We start from the raw sequence: 15,896 nt of genomic DNA on the forward strand, positions 1-15,896 counted from the left end.
CTATACAGAGAAACCCTGTCTCGAAAAACCAAAAATAAATAAATAAAATAAAAATAAATAAAATGAATGAATAAATAATAGAATTAACAAGTTTAACTTATCAAGTTCAGCCCATTTATGTGTATGTCATGACCATTAGTAACTAAAGGTGTCTTAAAAGAGATCCATACACCAGACTAACGCGGGAATGGAATATGAGTGTATGGGTTAGAGAGAACCCCAGACTCTAGGAGGTGAGTTTCCTTGAAACTCTCTGCCTTGGGAGTGGCTTCCAGGCCTCTCGGCCTGTCAAGCTGACTCGACCAGAGTGCGTAGCAGTTTGTCTCTTCTAGGAAGGCTCTGGCTAAAATTCAAGCAAGGGAGCTCTAGGGAGCAATAGACAATTACATACTGGCCTATGTAGACTTACCTAATAAGATTTTGTATGAAATTTAAAATCTCAAAATAATTTTCCTTTATAGAGGAAAGTAATGGTGGACAAGTTACTTCATTATGCCCAATATCTGGTTAGTGAAAGATTATGAATAAAGTCATAAAGAGTATATTCTGAGTCTGAAACACTTGGGTTAGAGAGGGACTACAATGCCCTTTAACAAGGGTCTAAATCCCCTTGAGCCCTTTTTTCTTTATCCACAAAACACTTTGTAGATGGCCTATATCACAGGGTGAATCACACTTGGGTTCAGCGATCTTTGTCCCATTAGCCTTCTTCACAACTCAGATCACTGAGAAGAAAACCAGAGGTCAAGGTGAGGGGGTTCACTGACTCTTCAAGCAGAGCCTCACAAGGTGCCAGGGATATGTGTACGGGATTTTCCTGTTATCTGGGTTTTGTTCTCAGCCCCAAATGCCTCAAAAGTTAATGTTGTTAGAACTTGCATAGCAGAATGGCTGTCTAATGCTAACAAAATACCCTGCAAACTTAAAAATAGTTTAGAATGTAACTGTAACTTCTAGAATTAGATACAGTTCCCTTAACAGGCTCCCTCACCGCTCACCCCGCACCGTCTTATCTTGGTACCTGAAAGTTTTTGGGTGCAATTCTTGGGATAGGGCAGAGGAATGCAGAGTTCATGTTTCAGATGCTAATATGATGCTTGTTGAGACAAACGAGTTAAACATCTAGTAAACGCCCGATACCGGAGTCTGAGCTTGTGAAGCGAATCTGAATTAGCTGGAAGCTTGTAAGCCTCGCCAGAGGGAAGAGCTGGGATAGGACAGTTCAGCTGAACTCGCGGATTTAGAAGTGGTGAGAGAACCGGAGCAGGGTAAAGAAAACCCCAGGAGATCAAAAGAGGACATCTTAAAAGCTAGAGGGAAAAGGTGGTGGCAGACACCTCCTAGAGGTCAAAGACGATGAATACAATGTCATCTAGCCCTTGGTCAAACGACTCAGGGGCAATGATGGGAAGCCACTGTCAAGGGTAAGGAAGCGAAGCGACTTCCCTAATTCCTTTACGGAGCCTGCTTGTGTGAGACATGGAGAGTAATTTAAAGTTCCGGGGTGGGAGTGGGGACAGAGCAAAATCCAATACTTCAAGCGGAGTGTTTCGAGTTTTGTGCTCTTGGTTGGTTGTTTAGATTTTTCAGCTCTAAACTGGGCAAATAAAACAAACCTCTATAAGTTACCACAGTAAACAGCTCCGCAAAAATTCTGCCCTTAAATGTCCTACGATGTAAGTAGGGGCCTTTAAATGTGGCTCTCATCGATTGGTAAATTCCTTTTTCAAAAAATCCGTCATTTCCTGTACTGCAGGATGTAAACCACCGAGTCTAGCTTCTGCTTTCCCATTGGCTGTTGGAGACAGCTCCATTTTAAGCCAATCAAGCTACTTTTCCTTCACCCCTCCCTATAGATCTTATAAATGACACCAAATTGCTTCACCTTTCCATATCCTTCCCTTGGAAAAAGCAGCAGTAATTGCCGATCCCGCCATGTCTGGCCGTGGCAAGCAAGGAGGCAAGGCCCGGGCCAAGGCCAAGTCGCGGTCTTCCCGGGCCGGGCTACAGTTCCCGGTGGGGCGTGTGCACCGGCTGCTGCGCAAGGGCAACTACGCGGAGCGTGTGGGCGCCGGCGCGCCGGTGTACATGGCGGCGGTGCTGGAGTACCTAACGGCCGAGATCCTGGAGCTGGCGGGCAACGCGGCCCGCGACAACAAGAAGACCCGCATCATCCCGCGCCATCTGCAGCTAGCAGTGAGGAACGATGAGGAGCTCAACAAGTTACTAGGGGGAGTCACCATCGCCCAGGGCGGGGTCCTCCCCAATATTCAGGCTGTCTTACTACCGAAGAAAACGGAGAGTCATAAGCCTGGAAAGAACAAATAACTATTATCCCTTTTCACACAAAAAGGCTCTTTTAAGAGCCACCAAAGTGTCACCCAAAGGGCTGGTCACAAACTGGCGCGTTAGCTAGCTCCTTTGTAAAGACTTGGTGGCTCTAAAAAGAGCCTTTTTGGATTCGTGTTGAGTTTCACTTGCTCTTAGCCTTGTGGCTCTCGGTCTTCTTGGGCAGCAGCACGGCCTGGATGTTGGGCAGGACGCCGCCCTGTGCGATCGTCACTTTGCCCAGCAGCTTGTTGAGCTCCTCGTCGTTGCGGATGGCCAGCTGCAGGTGGCGCGGGATGATGCGCGTCTTCTTGTTGTCGCGGGCCGCGTTGCCCGCCAGCTCCAAGATCTCGGCCGTTAGGTACTCCAGCACCGCCGCCATGTACACCGGCGCGCCGGCGCCCACACGCTCCGCGTAGTTGCCCTTGCGCAGCAGCCGGTGCACACGCCCCACCGGGAACTGCAGCCCGGCCCGGGAAGACCGCGACTTGGCTTTGGCGCGGGCCTTGCCTCCCTGTTTGCCACGACCAGACATAACTTAAAGTATATTGTAAGACAAACCGAGGTGACAACTTCTGTAAAGCTAGGTTGGTTTGTCTCTAAGGCCTTTATAGGCGCTCCTAGGGGTGGGGTCAGGATGGAGCTTTTCATTGGTGGTTATTTGGCCCCAGAGAAGTCCAATGAAATCTGAAATTTTAGGCTTGTACTGAAAACGCAAGTTTCGCGTATGGGCCAATGGAAATTAAAAGTACTTTGAGACCTAATTTGCATAAGGCGTTCATAAAGGGCTCAAGTCCTCCGGGTCCCTGGTTGTTTTTCTACTTACTAGACTGTTTTCCATTGTTTGCTTTTAATCATGCCTGAACTGGCCAAATCTGTCCCGGCTCCCAAGAAGGGTTCCAAGAAGGCTGTCACCAAGGCGCAAAAGAAAGATGGCAAGAAGCGCAAGCGCAGCCGCAAGGAGAGCTACTCCATCTATGTGTACAAAGTGCTGAAGCAGGTGCACCCGGACACCGGCATCTCGTCCAAGGCCATGGGCATCATGAACTCGTTTGTCAATGACATCTTTGAGCGTATAGCAAATGAGGCTTCTCGCCTGGCGCATTACAACAAGCGGTCTACAATCACATCGCGGGAGATCCAGACGTCGGTGCGCCTTCTACTGCCCGGAGAACTGGCAAAGCACGCCGTGTCGGAAGGCACCAAGGCCGTCACCAAGTACACCAGCGCCAAGTAGAGGCCTCCCTGGATGAGGCGCTCGCTGGCCCTTTTGATCTTTAAAGTCTCTTAGTCAGTCGCCCGTTCAAATCAGGAGAGAGCTTTGTCCACTTGCATTAGTTTCTAGTTCCTATTTCAAAGTTACTCCAAGGGTCTTGAAAAAGGTATACTTCAGAAGTTTTAAGCCTTTGTGGTTTTGAGTTCCCCTGTGGGTATCTGTTTGCAGTTTGCTGCACCCTACTTAGCTTCCTGGTGTTCTTTTTAAATTAGGATAATGGAGGTGGGTCTCTGGGTCCTGTTCCCGTGTTCTAGGCTCTTGTGTCGGGGTACCTTTTACTTGTCGACTTAAAGTGAGATGGTTTCCTTACCCTGGATATTAGAGGGCTCCAGGACACAGCTAAGTCTGTGTCAGCGAATGCTGGGTACCAGCCGTCTACAACTGAAACCGCTCTGTCCCTTTACTTGTGTCCTGGGCACCAGCGGTTACGGGGTACTTAGGGTGGTGTCCCTCTAATTTACTGACTTACAAACACGAATGTTCCACGTTGCTGCCGATTTGGTAGAAGTCGGTTCTGGTTCTCTCTCAGGCTTTAGAATCCCTGTTCGTGGCTGGCTTGGTTTGTTTTGTTCTGTTTTTGTTTTTGTTTTTGTTTTTCCTTTTAATTCTTTGCTTTACCCTCTGCAGTGAGATTACCGCAGGCTATTGCTGCTTTTCTCTCTGGGCCCATGAAGCGCTCTTTCGAATCCACACACGCAGGAATCAGCTCTTTCCCTCCTGTCCTGTCTCCAGGAGAAGTTGTCTCAAGTTCCCTTTGCTTTCTTGTTTACACTGTTGCTGATCAAGCTGGGCTTGACAGTTTTATACCTCCAGAGCCCATCAGTGCCTCAACCACAGCAGATGCTACTTTTAAAATTACTTATTGAATTCACTGCTTTTTAAAAAAATATATTTTATTAGGTATTTTCTTCATTTACATTTCAAATACTATCCCAAAGTCCCCCATACCCTCCCCCACCCAACTCCTCTACCCACCCACTCCCACTTCTTGGCCCTGGTGTTCCCCTGTACTGAGGCATATAAATTTTGCAAGACCAAGGGGCCTATATCACTGCTTTTTAAAATTACTTATTGAATTAATTTTTATGTTAAGGTGGGGGTGGCAGAGACCTTGTCCATTTGATGTATGTGAAGACATGTTGGAAAGGAAATGTTTTGGGGATTTTTTTCCCCCAAATTTGTCTTTAGTTATCGTTACTGTGGTCGCTGTTCTTGGTTCTTAACCCAAGCAGCTGGGTACACCTGTGAGGGACTTTTTTTTTTCTTAATTCCATAATTTGAAATGAGAAGAACCATTTTTAATCTGGTTCTTTTCCACCTTTAATCTGGGTCACGCCAGCTGGCAGCTTCTATTAAGGACATGGAAGAAGGAAGCTTGTTCTTTGCTTGCTTGCTGGAGATGGCAAGTCTGTTCCTGAACTGGCATTAGAGCCCTACTTACTTGGGATTCTGCCATACACTGAAGACCAGCTGAGACACCCAGCCTTGTGGACTGAACAACTACTGGATTATTGGACCTTCCGTTGGTAGACAGCCATTGAACCCCAGCCCGTAAGCCATGTGTTTATGCTCGAGTGTGTGTGTGTTTACTAGGGACTGGCCATAATAGTTCCCTTAATTTTGACAATTTAGAGGAAGCTCTTGGGTTTGTATTAAATGGAGAGCATTGGCCTTTGGGAGAGAGACATTTTACTGCCACCACCATCCCCATTCTTAATTTTTCTATCCTCTACTAAGATGAACTTCCAATTTACAATTGTCCCAATCATTTACATTTCAGAGGGTCTACAGGATAGGTAGGTTATGGAGCGAATAGTGAAGGTAGTAGAAGCTAAATAGGTTGGTCCGTAGGCCAACCCTTGCGCCAATACCATCCACTCTTGTCTCCTACCTGAAGACAACGGCCTTGGTTTTCCTTTGTGGGGAGTGTAGCATACTGAGTTTTTCCTTTGAAGTCTTGGGGTTTTTTTTGGTGAAGATTCTTGATGCTCTGATCGCTTTCTCAGTTCTGCTTTGTGGTAAGGGTCATTGGAGCTGATTGCAGGAGCTTTGTGGTAAGGGTCATTGGAGCTGATTGCAGGAGCTTTGTGGTAAGGGTCATTGGAGCTGATTGCAGGAGCTTTGTGGTAAGGGTCATTGGAGCTGATTGCAGGAGCTTTGTGGATCCAAAAGAGAGTTCCAGACATTGTCATAGATCGAATAAATCCATTCACTGCATGTGCATTTTCAAGTGGGTAGACACTGGGATTATCATTAATAAAGTTACTGATTAGCTTCAAATCTTTGCTGGATTGTTTTCTATGCAATTCATTTTCTCAAAAATAAATAAATAAAATGAGTAGATATAGCCATTTGTGGTTGGGCTTGTGGAAAAGCTGGGTGCCTTTGATTTGAAGGATTTATAAGCCATTAGTCAGAGCTTAGGGGTGTAGCTTGGAAGGTTTGGCCAGAATGCACTGAGGCCTTAGGTTCAACCCCCCGTACATTAAAGCACACACCTGCTTCTAGCTGGGCATTACCTCAGAGGTGCATTGGGGTTGGAATATCTATGGCATGGCCATTGTTAATGCCTCGAGATTGAGAAATAATGACCACAAATAAAAAGTATTACAAACAAGAGAACGTGAAATAGAATCCCTTGTAGTTTAGCCAACACCTGTGCTAGGGAGTGTTCTAAGCCCTTTCAACATATTGGCTCATTTGATCTTCACTGGGAACTTTATGGAGTAAGTTCCATTATTATCTCCCGTTTTATAGCTAAGGGAACAGGCATGACACTGCTTTTCCTCATAAACTGTTTAGAGAGTTTAGTTTTCTCAAGTCCCCAGTTTAGTTTTACAGGACTTGAGAAGGTAGGATTGCTCCCTGAAAACCTTGACCCCACCTCTCTTCATTTGGGTAGAGGGGGTTGAAGTATCCACACTTCACCTTCTATACTACCCTCCAGTGTTATTTTTATTCTATTTAGTCCTTATTTATCTTCAGAAATTGCCCTTTAATGAAAAGATTGCCATTGTGATTAGGGCAGCTAGGTTCAATCAGCTTTAGTGTGTTTGATTGGGAATGTCTACATTTATAAGTGTCTCTCAATAGTAACATTAATGGCCTCTAGGCCATTTCTTTCTCTTACACTCAGAAGCATTATCAGGTGTAGTGTCACTAATTAATTTAAGAATTTTTGGAGTTGGGCCTTGTGTTACAAGCAAGCCTGCAATTGGCTTAACCAGGGTCTGAAGCAGGAGGATCACAAAGTCAAAACCTGCCTGGAAACCTTAGGGAGAACTGAGGTGGCTCCAAGAGGTAGAGTGCTGGCTTTCCATGTGTGAGAGCTTTCATTTAATCCATATAGCGACAAAGAAAATGGTTCCAAGCAACTGTGGTAGCACAAGTTTAAAAATCCCAGCCCTGGGAAGGCAGGAGAATCTCTGTGAGCCTGGTCTCCATAGGGAGCTCTAGGACAAACAGGACTACATAGACCCTGTCTTGAGAAAAAAACCAAACAAACAAAAACCTGTTTGTTAGACGGCAGGCAACCTCCCAGGCAGGGATGATGCAGATTAAACAGAGCAGAGTGGTTTCTGGCTCTTTAGACTTTTAGTAACTGAAAGGAAAGAACGATATTCAATCAGTGACCATAATAAATAGTGGTGAATACTGAAAGACGGAAGTACTGACACAGAAAGTGTCATGGAAGGCGCTCTCATTTACCGTCGGAAGGACGCTGCCTTAGTTACTTGTAAATGAAATATTTATTCTAGCTAGTCCGTATAAAAGACACAGAAACCTGGTATTTTATTTACATGATGTAAGCCTAGACTGGGCAGGTTCTATGCTGTTCTCACCTCTATCCAAACCTTATGCCTCTTGTTCCTTGCTGTTTGAGTCTGCTCAGGCTACTTCCGCTCCATCAGCCTGTCCTCAGGGTACACTTCTCCTGGCCACGTGATCATGATCCATCCTGTCTCACGGTGACCTCATCCTCTCCTTTCTTTCTTCCTCTCCCCCCTGGTCTCTCTTGAGTCCCCTCAGTCGATGCTAAAGTCCTGCCTTCCTCTCTCTACTTCCCAATCACAGGCTCTAGCCTTTTATTAACTAATTAGTTTTAAGTTTGGGGAGCAAGGTTTACACAGCAGAGGCCATCATAGGTGAAAATGCACTTGTCTGGATTGCATCCAGATCTTGGGGCTCGGAATTTAGCATTTGTACACATAGCAACAGACCAACCTCCTCAACAGTTACTTTTCTATTGCTGCTGTGGTTTGACTAGAATCGGCCCAGTCAGCTCCCAGATTTGAAAGTCATGAGGGAGTGGTGTCTCTTGGCAGGGATTAGGAGATGGAGCCCTCTTGGAGGAAGTGTGTCACTGGGAGTGGGTTTAGAAGTTTCTCTTCTTGCTGTTAGAGAATCTGGATGTAGAACCCTCAGCTACTCTCCAGCTCTACGTCTGGTAGACAGAGCCCTAGCACTGTTGGGAGGGTGGCATAGAAGTCCCTGACCCCACAGATCTCCAGAGAAACCAGGAATGCTAAACATGCGTGATTGTCTTTCCAACGAGAAAAACCTGTTTTTCCATCCAGAAGGCTGGAAATGGGAAGTGAGTAATAGCCCGGTGACCTGCTGGGCCAGGTCATAGCAAGCTGCAGACCCGAGGTGGCTAGTAATTTAAATGGTCCTTACAGCCAGAGGCTCACCAAGCTTCCACAACCAGGTTCAGTGATACCTAACTTATAGCCAGGGGTACCCCCAAACTTCCACCACCAGGACCAGAGGTAACTAATAGCTCAAATGACCTCTATGCAATCTGTATGACAGAGACCAGGCCAGAGCCTTCCCTAGGCTCCTAAGTTATAGGTAGCCTCTCTGGAACCTATCTATCTCCTTGAAAGACATGACATGTATCCTAAGTTTCAATGTAGTTATGCCCCGTTGAACATCAGGGATTGTATTATACCAGGAAACTTTTCCCCCCCAAATTATACTGGGTTTAAATATGTTGAGAATAAACTGCCTGATACCAGATGTTTAAGAAAACTCTTGATCAAAGTTGCTGATTCAATCTGAACTGAGTTTTCATTCTCTTCCCAGTTCACCTCTCTCTCTGATACCTCAGAAATCTTCTCAGCCCTAAGGATTTCGAGGCAGGAGAGCTGTTACAAACCTGAGGCCATTTTTGACTACATAGTGCGTTCTAGACCGGCATGTGTTACAATGTGAGGCCCTGTCTCAAATACAAACAAACACAAGAAAACAACCTCCAAAAATAAAATAAAAATAAAAATCCATAAAATAGAAGTAGACAGAACAGCAGTCCGGTGTGGTGGGACACACCTGTAACTGAGTCCCGTGGGAGCTGGGGTAGGGGGATTTGGAGTTTGATGTCATCCTGGGCTACAAGGTGATGTCCTGTCTTAAAAGGCCACCCCACCAAAAACAAAACAAAACAAATAAACAACAAAAATCAACCAAACAAAACTATCAAATAAAACAAAACCAGTAAATCCAACCCTAACACAACAATGTATTTCACAATACCTTTACCTTAGAACCTACGAGACTCTCAATGCATTGCAGCTGATTCTGAGAGGAGATAGTTTAGGAAAAAATATCTCAATAATGCAAACAGCAACCAATTTAAATTAAAGGCAACAAGAACAAGAACAACAAAAAGTCTGAAAGTCCCTGGGGTTAGAGGACTCACCTACAGATCTGGGATTGGGACTCCACTATCCCCAGTCTCATTAAAAACATAATTAGTCGTAACTGTGAACACCAAGCTGGGTCTGGTGGTACAGGCCTTCGATCCCAGCACCCGTTTACACCAGGAAAGGCTTGTGGTTTTTGTCAATTACTAGCTTTCCCTTCAGCCCCACCCCATCTCCACATTGTCTTTTTTTTTTTTTTTTTTTTTTTTTAAGATCTTGCTATGTAGGCCAGATTGTCTTCAAACTTTCCCTCAGTGTGGTGTTTGAGTAGGAATGGCCCCATAGACTCTTATATTTGAAAGCTTAGAGTGGTTTTAGGAGGCGTGGCCTTGTCAGAAGAACTGTGTCACTGGGCATGAACTTTGAGGTTTCAAGGGCCCCAGGCAGGCCCGGCGTCTCTCCTGCTGCTGCCTGTAGATCCAGACATAGAACTCTCAGCTTCTTCTCCAGCACCATGTCTGCCTGGATGCTGCCAGGCTTCCCACCGTGACTACAATGGACTGAACCTCTGACCTGTAAGCCACCCCCAATGAAATGGTTTCTTTGGCCATGGTGTCTGTTCATAGCCATAGGATACTAAGACACTCTGCTTCTTAAATCCAGAATCTGAGGGATACAAGAATATTCCACCACAATCAATTCACACACACACACACACACACTCGACGTGTTTTTATTTTATATGTATTAGTGTTTTCCTGCACTACACATGTGCAGTGCCAGCTCCTCTGTTATTGCACTGTTTGAAGCCACCATGTGGGTGCTGGGGACTGAACCTGGGTCCCCTGTAAGAGCAGCAAGTGCTCTTAACCTCTGAACCATCTCCCCAGCTCCTGTCCTATTTTTCCTAACTACAAATAAGTCTCAGATTCCGCCTCTGAGGGGAGGAAGAGGATTGAACAGGGCTGGCAGAGGCCAGCAGCCCCGAGACCACTTCAGAATTCTGCTTTCCAAAGAAACACAAAGGAAAATAGTTCAGTGCTCGTCAGTTGTTTTGTGCCAGGGCTCCCGACACACAATTTCAATTTTCAGTCTGCTTTGGGGCTGTGTGAGGCAGAGAGCTTGCCTCACACACAGGAGGCCCTAGGTTCAAGTCCTAGTACCACCCAAAAATTGTACATCACCTCAGGTGTGATGGCACAGGCCTGCAAGCCTAACACTTGGGAGGCAGAAGCAGGGGAACCAGAGTCTAGCCTGGGCTACATAGAAAGGCTCTGTCTCAAAACTACAAGGCCTTGTGCCATTGAGATGGCTCAGTGGGTGAAGACACTTGCTCCCAAGCCTGACAGCCCAAGTTCAATCCCCAGGACTCACGTGAAGAAAATAGGGACCTGACTCCTGAGAGCTATCCTCTGATTGACACACATGCTCCGTGGCACATGTGCTCACATATTCACACACACACACAAGCACACACACAAATACACACACAAACACACACACACAAGCACACACACAAATACACACACAAACACACACACACACAAACACGCACAAACACACACACAAACACACACACACACAAACATGCACAAACACACACACACACAAACACACACACACACAAACATGCACAAACACACACACAAACACACACCCACAAACACACACACACACACCCCAAAAGTAAATTTAAAAATCAAGGGTTTGGTAGAGTATAATCTAATATGTGCAAGGTCCTGAATTTAATCCAGCAGTGTCACAAATATACAAATAAGTAAAGACATAAACAAATACAAAATAAAAAGGAACAGAAAACTGCTTGCACATGATCATTTGAAGAGCTGTTCATACATGTGTCTCCCCTGGAGGCCTTGGTCATGGAGACTTGGCTGGTTGATGTGGGGATGAAGAAATGACAGACAGACAAAAAAGCTGTGATGGGGTGGACAGTGCTCTTTGAGGGAGGGCACCTACTACACAATCCAGAACTGTGTGTTTATTATGCATAGCATAGCACAAGGAGGTGGGGTTAGCTAGGGCCAGTGGCTGGTCACTGTGGGGAGTGGTCTCCTGCTGTTTCCTTCTGGGAGGAGGAAGCTGTGGTGGATAGTTTCTGCATACACTGAGCATTCATAAACGCTCATATTCGGACCAGAGGAAGGTTTTGCCACACCTCTGAGCCTTACCTAGGCTTTGCCATTTCTATGCATCTGGGGTACTGGGGTCCTTGGCATGGCCATGCCAATAATACACACTCCCTCAGGATTTCATCTACTCCCCTATACATATTTTTATGTATTTACCTTTAACTTTATACATTTACTTATTTTGTGTGTAAGGGTATGTACATATCATGGTGCATTCGTGGAAGTCAGACACACCTTTAAGAGAAATGTAGAATATTATTGCTGAGAAGCACATGCAGAGATCACATTTCTGTATTTTCCTCTTTGGTCTCAGGATAAGACTCTCTGCCTTCCTTTCCTGTCTCCATCAGATCTGTAACTGCTGTAGGTATTCCCCAGATGACTAACCTGGGGCATAAACTTGCCCCAGGGACTCCCAGAACCTGCTATATCTCCTCTGGGGAGTTGAGAAAAGCCACTTGGGTCTCTAGCTCTCTTCACAGATCCACAGTCCCAGCTGCCTGAAGGACAGTGCTATTTGGCCTTTCCAGTTACAGCTGAGCTCTGTCACAACCTTAGGTTTCTTCCAGTCAAGAGCTCCTGTTGGGAGCCAGGCTGAACCAAGACTTTCTCAGAGACCCTGATGAAATTCGTACAAAGGGACCATTAGTTCTGTGTCCTTCCTCAGAGGCAGACTTGGCAAAGTCCTGTCTCAGTATGAAGCCAGGGCTACCAAGGAGTTAAGATTTTGGTTCTAGGCTTTCTCTCCTGAAGGCTGTGGTTATCAGTCTGGGCAGCTGTGTCTGATGTATCCTGTATTCTCTTTGCCAGCATTTTTTTGTTGTTGTTAATTTAGCTTTCTATTGACCTTGGCCCACTTTCCCCCTGCAAACATTATATAAGATGCTGTTCTTAATAACATTGCTTAGCATGAGCCATCAGCTCATGCAAGACCTGATGCCAAACGTTCTGTCTTCTTTACCTTTTTATCTATCCCCTGTCCTCCCTCAAGGTGACCTTGTGGATTCAGGTCATTTTCCCAAATTCCTGCCATGGTGAAGTACCCTGTCACCAGCCACTCAGGTAGGGAGGGCCAGAGTCACCTTTAATTACCTTTCTTGTCAGGAGTTCCTTTTTGCTTTTTCCCCATCCAAATTCAGACAAGCCTTAGTGTGTAGTGGTGTGAATGGTTTCCGTTGCTATGGCTGATCCCCATCCTCTCAAGTACTTCCATCCCTGAGGCCTTCCACTCGACCTCTTGACTCAAGTACAAGGTTGGTTTTTGCACCACCTACCTCAGATAAGACTTTTTTCACATGTAGCTTAGATCTACTGGCCCAGTTAAGGTCTACTGCAGTATGTCCATTGATTTTTTTTTTTTTTCAATTTGGAAATAGAATTTTTACATATACAACTAGGCATAGATTTTTAAAATGAAATAACCCTAGATTTAGGCCTTAAAGTAAAATATTGGTGTTATACAAGAGAAAGAAGATAGTGTTTGGGTCTACAGAGATACAGGGAAGAAGTTGGTGTAAAACCTAAGGCAGAGCCTGGAGTTCTGTCACTCGGAGCCAAGGGACACCAGGAGTCACTGGGAACTGAGAGAAGCAAGGAAGGGTTATCACTAGAGAGAGAGAGAGCCCTTGGAGGTCACATGACAATTCTATCTCAGCCTAATCTCCAAACTTGTGTGTCTTTTTTTTTTTTAAAGATTTTATTTATTATATGTAAGTACACTGTAGCTGTCTTCAGACACTCCAGAAGAGTGGTGCCAGATCTCGTTGCGGATGGTTGTGAGCCACCATGTGGTTGCTGGGATTTGAACTCTGGACCTTCAGAAGAGCAGTCGGGTGCTCTTACCCACTGAGCCATTTCACCAGCCCCCCAAACTTGTGTGTCTTAAGGTTACTATTGCTGTGATGAAAGACCATTGCTAAAGTGCCTTGAAAAGGAAAGGGTTTACTTGGCTTAACCTTCCACATCCCTGTCCATCACCAAAGGAAGTGAGGACCATAACTCAAGCAGGGCAGGGACCTGGAGGCAGGAGCTGATGCAGAGGCCATGGAGGTATGCTGCTTACTGGCTTGCTCCTCACGACTTGCTTAGCTTATAGAACTCTGATTTCTTATAGAACTCAGGATCACCAGCCCAAGGATGGCCCCACCCACAATGGGCTGAGCCCACCCCATCAATCATTAATTAAGAAAATGCCCTACAGCGGATTTTATGGAGTAATTTTTTTCAACTTAGGTTTCCTCCTTTCAGATAACTTACAGCTTATATCAAAGTTGACATAAAAGTAGTCGGTACGTTATGAAAAAGTAAATTGATGCTATTTATAGTACTGAGAAAATGACTCCAGTATCCTTTTGGCAAGTGGTGTGAGCTTTCCTCGTTGTACAAACAGGCTGCCACTCTGGCTGTCACAGGCCCATCCTAAAGTCAGTTTTTGGCCCCTCGGCCTGGACTGGGTCTGGGGACCCAAATGGAGGTCTGTGGCTGGGGAGTCTACATATCATCCATACCATTTATAGCACCCACAGAGATAGTGATCGCCTGAGAAACTCTGACTGAGCAAGTCGGGGTGGGGGGAGGCAGGGCAGGAGCCATCAGGGAGCCATCTGTGGCCAGTCAAGGATCACTGAGTGGTTTTTCCCCTCCTTGGCTGACACCTTTCCTCCCCTTCTTGGCTGCCAAATATACTTCATGGCTAATCGTATTTCAGATTCTAATCCAAAACAAGAAGGAACATCTCTTTGAGGACGTCACAAGGCCACTGTAATTCCTGTAGCTTTAATGACTAGCCATAAACTTAGGGGCTTAAAAAGCAACACAGATTTATTCTCTTTTTAGAGGCCAGGAGCCCCAATGAGTCTTGGCTACTAAAACACGAGCCTATAGAACTGTTTCCTGGTGGAGGCTGCAGAAGAACCGGTTCCTCAGCTCCGCAGCTGGAAATCCCCGGCAGGTTTGGACTCCTGGACACAATGCTCCAAGTCTCTGCAGCTGTGCTCTCTGCCATTGGCCCTCTTGCCTCCGTTAATGAGAACTCTTGTGATTACATGTAGGGCCCAGTCTGATGATCCTGGGTAAGAGCCCACCTCAAGGTCCTTCATTTATCCATGTTTACAAAATCTCTTAGCTGTATAAGATGATTTCTATATACTCCAGGAACTGAGATATGGTTGAAATTGAGCTTTAAGGGTGGGGGAGCATCTTTCAATCCACCACAAATGAGCACCCCTTCCTATAGCACCACCACTCAATCATGGATCCTATTGAGGGGGTGCTGGTTAGGAACTGTGCCTTCAGCTAATGCCACAATATGTACTTTAGCTATTTGTGGGTAAGGCATACTACTCCAGGACAGCTATGCGTTTCCTGATCTTGGGCCATGAAAGTGCCAGGACTTATTTACTGGCCAAGGTTACCTGATGTGGCCACCAGGAATTAAACCAGGATGGGTGGGTGTCCAGCTGTGGCAATTTTATTGAGAGCAATCAGACTTTTTATACTCTTATTAGAAATAGCATATAGTGGCAGTTGTCAAGATCAATATAGTAGCAGTTGCCAGTATACAGTGTTTGTAAGCTCTACAGGGTACACGAGATTGATGTCCAAGACCAATTGTCCTGTCAAGTTTCCCTGTTTCCTAGGGAAGCATACAGAGAAACACAGTGGTCTGGATATTTCACTGCCTGAGGGAGTGCTTCCTTCTCTCAGGAACTGGAAGGCCATTGTGCCCCAGGAGCCTGGCCTCTAACCTGAAAAATACAGGAGGCATGCTTGCCAAGGTTGCTAGGCCAGGCCAATGCTATAATGCAGGAGAAAATGATAAGACAGAGGTGGCAAGCTTTTTTGGAATCTGAGAATGCTATCTGTTGTCCATTGGTGCTGTCTAAGTGGTGGGGGGAACAGGATGTGTGAGCTGAGCTTCTCGGGGATTCGGTATCAGGAGGTAGTTCACAGGATGACCACAAAGTCAGCCTACCAAGGAGCTAGAGAGACCTGAGCATGCAGAAGAGGTTTGCCAAGTCGTGGGCCTAGCTGGGAATTGCAGACATTGGCCAGGCCAGGCCAAGGTTGTGTCAACAGATGTGTGAACAAGAAATCCTGGAAAGAAGCTGTGTCTGCAAAGACTGACCAATCAGAATTGGAGTACTTTGGAGAGATTGGAATGCTCAGATCCAGAGTCTGTTACCATGTTGTTTAGCCTCCAGGACAGCTGTTCCTTGCTCACCTCTGTGTCAGAACTAGCATCCTCTGACTAATAGATTAAAAACCTTTGGAAGAGACCTATTGACTTAACAGACCCACCGTCTTCTGTCAACCCAAAAGGGATGATTACCATAGACTGTTGCGGCCTGCCCGCAGTCCACAACACGAACGGTTCAACTGAGAATGGCAGTTCGAGCTGAAAAGAGAGGAATCTAGACGGGGCGGAAGAAAGAATGGAGCTAAGACAACATTCTGATCAAAGCTCAATTTTACTATTTTCAGACACTCAGTTATAAAGGA

The 15,896-nt window shown here is 45.7% G+C and overlaps 3 protein-coding genes across 3 annotated transcripts; 2 read left to right on the top strand and 1 right to left on the bottom strand.

Moving 5' to 3' along the window:
* The first annotated feature begins 1,877 nt into the window (after positions 1 to 1,877).
* LOC110291267 (histone H2A type 2-B) lies at positions 1,878 to 2,460 on the top strand. The gene has a single exon (XM_021158309.2). The coding sequence runs from the start codon at positions 1,936 to 1,938 to the stop codon at positions 2,326 to 2,328; it is 393 nt and encodes a 130-aa protein (XP_021013968.1). The 5' UTR covers positions 1,878 to 1,935; the 3' UTR covers positions 2,329 to 2,460.
* A 12-nt stretch (positions 2,461 to 2,472) lies between these two features.
* LOC110291268 (histone H2A type 2-C) lies at positions 2,473 to 2,905 on the bottom strand. Its single transcript, XM_021158311.2, has one exon. The coding sequence runs from the start codon at positions 2,861 to 2,863 to the stop codon at positions 2,474 to 2,476; it is 390 nt and encodes a 129-aa protein (XP_021013970.1). The 5' UTR covers positions 2,864 to 2,905; the 3' UTR covers position 2,473.
* A 58-nt stretch (positions 2,906 to 2,963) lies between these two features.
* On the top strand, positions 2,964 to 5,884 carry LOC110291269 (histone H2B type 2-E). The gene has a single exon (XM_021158312.2). It carries the CDS (start codon positions 3,185 to 3,187, stop codon positions 3,563 to 3,565), a length of 381 nt encoding a protein of 126 aa, XP_021013971.1. The 5' UTR covers positions 2,964 to 3,184; the 3' UTR covers positions 3,566 to 5,884.
* Positions 5,885 to 15,896: the final 10,012 nt, after the last annotated feature.

This window comes from Mus caroli, chromosome 3 (genome assembly GCF_900094665.2).
Source record: "Mus caroli chromosome 3, CAROLI_EIJ_v1.1, whole genome shotgun sequence".
Classification (NCBI taxonomy): Eukaryota; Metazoa; Chordata; class Mammalia; order Rodentia; family Muridae; genus Mus; species Mus caroli.